Raw genomic sequence first — 4,905 nt, forward strand, 5'->3', positions numbered from 1 at the left:
AATATTTTTGAAGAGTCTGTTCCCAGTTCTAATACATATTTATTATTACAAAAGTTGATCGCTTTATCTCAAAATTGTCCCATTCTTTTCTGAAACTACTTTTCTGCTGCAAAGTCATTATATCATTCAACTTTCAGTTAATAATATAAAAAAGACTGGTAAATCACTGTCGAATGAGATCATTTGGAAACACTGGTTAAATAAAAATGACTATGATAGCTGAAATGGGACAAAGAACTTGCTTAACTTGCAATGAATAAATTGGAAAGATTAGGTTACATATACATTGCTAATGCACTAAAGGCTCGTGAGAATCACAGACTTAAGTTAAGACATTGAGAAGGCACTCAAGTGGAAGACACATATAATAATATAAAAAAAGAAAAAGCCAAACCTATTGGAAGGCACAGATAAGTATAACTACTGGCACGAGAAGAATGAAGGTGAGGTAGACGGCCACGCGTGGCTCACACGTGGTATCCATCACGTAGGAGTGATCCCAAGTGCTTTCCTCTGGCACCTCCACCACAGCGCGCTCGTTCGACCAAAAGGAAAAGGGCACGAGGCACTCTGTTTTGTTTTCGCACACAGTCACGGATTCCTTTGTGTCATAAACCACTCTTTCAAATGTCAGGTTGAAGAAAAATCTGTTTTCGTTTATCTCGTTCTCACTAGAAAAGACGAAGTAATAAGTCCCAGTGATCGGGATATCGTAGGTGAACTTATTGATCTCTGTCGAGCGAATATTGCAACCGCGATACGAGACTAACGGGAGAGACATGATGACACCATCGCAGCTTGCAAGGGCTTCTTCGCTGCTCGAGTAAGACGACACATTTTCCTCGTCCGAGCCGTCGTTGGCGGTCGTTTGGTTGAATTTCCCTCTCTCGAACTTGAGTCCCTCAGGCAGGAAAATTTGTCCGCCTACGATTTTTTCGATGTCCTCCGATGGCCTCTTTACGGCAACTTTGGTCGGTTGAGAAGTCTCTATATCGTCAAACACCTCATTTGCGTCATCGTCATCCTGCATATCAATTGCTCTTTCTTGCCTGAGCGAAGACATATGCGGCTGATTTCTCCTCCGCCGGCTGGGGATGCTCGTTGGCGTCACCCCAAGGATCTGCTTGATCCTTTGAGGAAGTGGTTGGTCCCTTTCACGCCCCACCGAGTGAAGGATCCGTAAGATTTCTTTCTTTCCTTTGCTCATGTTCAACGCTTGCCTCAGCAGTTGCTGTAAGTCCTGCCGCCTCTCTTCTGACGTGTCTGCGCGTTCTCTCGGCTCTGTTTCATCCAGACTTGCTGTTAACGTCTCTTCCGCTTCATCGCTGTTTGCTTGTTCGAATTTGTTTGTCGGTTCAGGTCGCACTTCATCCTTATTTGCGGGCAGAGCATGCTTTTGTTCAACGGATTCAAGCACTTTCTTTTCTGGCACGGCTGCATTTGCCGTCATACCATTCTCTTGATCTGCATCCTCGTCCTCTTCCTTTACCCCCTCTTCATTCTCTGTCACTTCCACATTTTCCAGTTCTTCTTCCTCTTCCATGGAATCTTCCTCGCCAATCCAAGCGCACCGACGAAGGTTCTCGACGCCCCGTAGTATCATCAATTGCGCCCCGTCATACCTGTGGGGAAGGCGGACACCATTTAGATTCTGTAGTAAATATCCGAAAAATACAGGTATAACGAAAGTTTTTTTTATAACCATGAATGCACAGTTTCATATCACACTATATTAACTTGCAACATAATCAATTCAGCACATTTACAAATAGTGTTATCTTTTTCATAAAATGCTTTGAATCTCGTCTCTTGTTTCGTGACACGAAATACCTCATACCAGGTATTTATTCGGAGTTTCTGGTTTAATAAGAGAGAGAAAGAGAGAAAGAGAGAGAGAGAGAGAGAGAGAGAGAGAGAGAGAGAGAGAGAGAGAGAGAGAGACAGAGAGAGAGAGAGAGAGAGAGAGAGAGAGAGAGAGAGAGAGAGAGAGAGAGAGAGAGACAGAGAGAGAGAGAGAGAGAAAGAGAAAGAGAGAGAGAAAGAAAGAGACAGAGAAGAGAGAGAGAGAGATAGAGACAGAGAGAGATAGAGAGAGAGAGAGAGAGAGAGAGAGAGAGTGAGAGAGGGGGGGAGAGAGATAGAGAGAGAGATAGAGAGAGGGCAGAGAAAGAAGAGAGTAGGAGAGAGAGAGAGAGAGAGAGAGAGGGAGAGAGAGAAGAACTGGAGAGAAGTGAGAGAGTGAGAGAGTTGAGAGAGAGAAGAGAGAGACTGAGAGAGAGAGAGAAAGAGAGAGAGAGAAGAGAGAGACTGAGAGAGAGAGAGAGAGAGAGAGAGGAGGGAGAAGGGAGAGAAAGAAGAGAGAGAGAGCGAGAAGAGAGGAGAGAGAAGAGAGAGAGTGAGGAAGAGGAGAGGGACCCTGAGTAGAGAAGAGAGAAAAGGAGGAGGAGAGGAGAGAGAAAGGAGAGAGAGAGAGAGGAATAAGAGAGAGAGAGAGAGATGCAGAGAGAAGAAGAGAGAAGAGAGTGGAGAGAGAGAGAGAGAGAGAGGAGAGAGAAGGAGAGGGAAGGAGAGAGAGAGAGAGAGAGAGATAGAGAGAGAGCGAGCGGCTCTAGCGCGCGCGATATCGCGCGCGCCTCTTCTCGCCTTCTCGCGCTCGCGCACGTTCGCTCTTGCACCCCCCCATCGCGCTCTCTCCTTCGCTTTCCTTCGCTTCTCTCCGGATCATCGCTCCTCTCTCTCTCGCTCTCTCTCTCTCTCTCGCACTCTCTTCTCTCTCCACCTCGTCGCGCTCGCTCTCGCGCTCGCGCGCACGCGCACTCGTCACTCGCACTCGCACTATCACTCTCTCTCACTCGCACGCGCACGCTCACTCTCACTCTCACTCTCATCTCGCACTCACACCTCACTAATCCTCACTCACTCCACCGCTCTCGCTCTCGCTCTGCTCTCTCTCTCACCACGTCACTAACCAAGCAACGACTCACGCAACGCACCTCTCTCGCTCTCTGCCAGTTCTAGCGATCTATCTCTCGCCCTCTCTACAAAGATATACTACGACAGTCAAGTCGCATCTACAGGCAGCCCCATACACTCAATAATATACTCACCGTCCCTAAAACGACCTCACCATCACACAACCCAACCCACCCCCTAGCAACGCGCATGCACACCCTCCCCACACCCAGTGACAAACTCATCCGATGGGACCTACACCCAACCTTTAGTTTTGATGCTGCCGCGGAGCCGACTCACCAGTCAGCAGCAGCGACGACGCCGCAGCTGTAAGAGAGGCGCGGACGCCCGACCAGCTGATGCAGGGGAGGCCAGCCGAAGATGCAGCTGCAGCTGCTTCCGACCTTTATGCATCATCTGCTGCTGGACGCCGCAACTGCAGAGCGTAGCAGCCGCCTCACAATAACTTCGAGGCGCCGCATCTCCTGAAGCTGCAGCGCGGACGCACCAGTCAGACTGCAGCGCGTCGGCGCCGCACCAAGCTGCGAAGCTGCGCCGCCGCACCCATCATGCAGCTGCAGCGTCCGCCGCATGAATCAGCAGTAGGCGTCAGGCCGCCGCTCCAGCAGCTTCATCGGCCGCCTGCTTCAGCTTCTGCTGCGGCCGCCGCACATCATCAGCGTCGGCTGTCCTCCGCAGCAGCAGCAGCTTCGGCCTCCTCACATCTTGCGGTGTCTGCCGCCTCATCTCCAGGTGCAGCTCCTTCCGCCGCACCTTCGGCGCTGCTTCCGCCGCACCATCATCTTCATCGTGCTTGATCCGCCTCTCCAGCATCATCTTCACCTCCGCAGCAGCGGTGCGTGCTGCCTCGTGGGTGTGCTGGTTGTGCGGGCCGCATGCATCAGCATCGTAGGCTGGACGCCTCATCACCATTTTCATCGCCTTCCGCCTCAACCGTCTGCGGCTGCGGACTCCTCACCATCATCATCGTCGTCTTCCGCCTCTCCATCATCATCTTCTTCCGCCTCCTATGCTTCAGTCAGCTTCGCCTCTCACAATGCATTAGCATCTTCGTCCGCCGCTCCAGCATCCAGCATCTTCGTCCTCCTCACCATCATCATCAGCTCTTGCCTCCGACATTCACATCGCGTGCTCCTCCGCATCATCATCAGCTTCTTCGGCCGCCCTCATCATCAGAATCGGCTTCTTCCTCATCACCATCATCATCTTCTTCTTCCTCCTCACCATCATCACTGTCTCCGCCGCACGATCATCTTCAACATCGCCTCCTAACAACAGTCTTCCATCGGTCCTTCCTCCTCACCATCATCATCTGCTTCCTCCCCACCATCATCAGCAGCATCTTCGTCCTCCGCAACCAGCAGCATCACCCGTCTTCCTCCTCCTCATCATCATCATCTTCGCCTCCTCATCATCAGAATGCCGGCTTCGGCCGCCGGCACCAGCATCAGCAGTGCTATTCCTCCGCACCATCCAAGTCAGCGTCCCGCCTCACTATAATCTTCAACAGCGGCCTCCGCTCCAGCTTCCATCATCATCGTCTTGCCTCCTCACCATCATCAGTGCATCCTTCCTCCTCACTCTCATCCTTCAACATCTCCTCCTCACCAGCATTCATCATCATCGTCCTTCTCCTCACACATCATCATCTTCTTCCCTCCTCATCATCATCAATACCTCTGCTTCTCTCCTCTGCATCATCTGCGTCTCCTCCGCCTGCAGCAGCAGCAGCGCTTCCTTCCTCAGCTGCATCTCCTCGGCCTCCTTCATCCATCTCTGCGGACGTCCTCCTAACCATCCATCATCATCGTCGCGCCGCAGCATCACCATCTCCTTCTTCCCCCCTCACCAGCAGTCATCATCATCTTCCCCTCACCATCATCATCACCATCTTCTTCCTCCGCACCATCATCATCTTCTTCCTCCGCACCA

General features: G+C 51.3%; 1 protein-coding gene across 1 annotated transcript in view; it reads right to left on the reverse strand.

Moving 5' to 3' along the window:
- The window catches only part of LOC122253722 (uncharacterized), a 21,882-nt gene continuing 16,977 nt past the window's right edge, over positions 1-4,905 (reverse strand). The window contains exons 4-5 of the mRNA XM_086542348.1: positions 3,908-3,910; positions 1-1,622 (exon numbers count right to left, since the gene is read on the reverse strand). Of these exons, the coding sequence (XP_086398474.1) occupies positions 395-1,622; positions 3,908-3,910 (1,231 nt within the window). The 3' untranslated portion in view covers positions 1-394. The remainder of the gene's footprint in view (positions 1,623-3,907; positions 3,911-4,905) is intronic.

This window comes from Penaeus japonicus, unplaced genomic scaffold (assembly GCF_977035675.1).
Source record: "Penaeus japonicus unplaced genomic scaffold, GWHDUDI00000001_assembly GWHDUDI00000012, whole genome shotgun sequence".
In the NCBI taxonomy this organism is placed as follows: domain Eukaryota; kingdom Metazoa; phylum Arthropoda; class Malacostraca; order Decapoda; family Penaeidae; genus Penaeus; species Penaeus japonicus.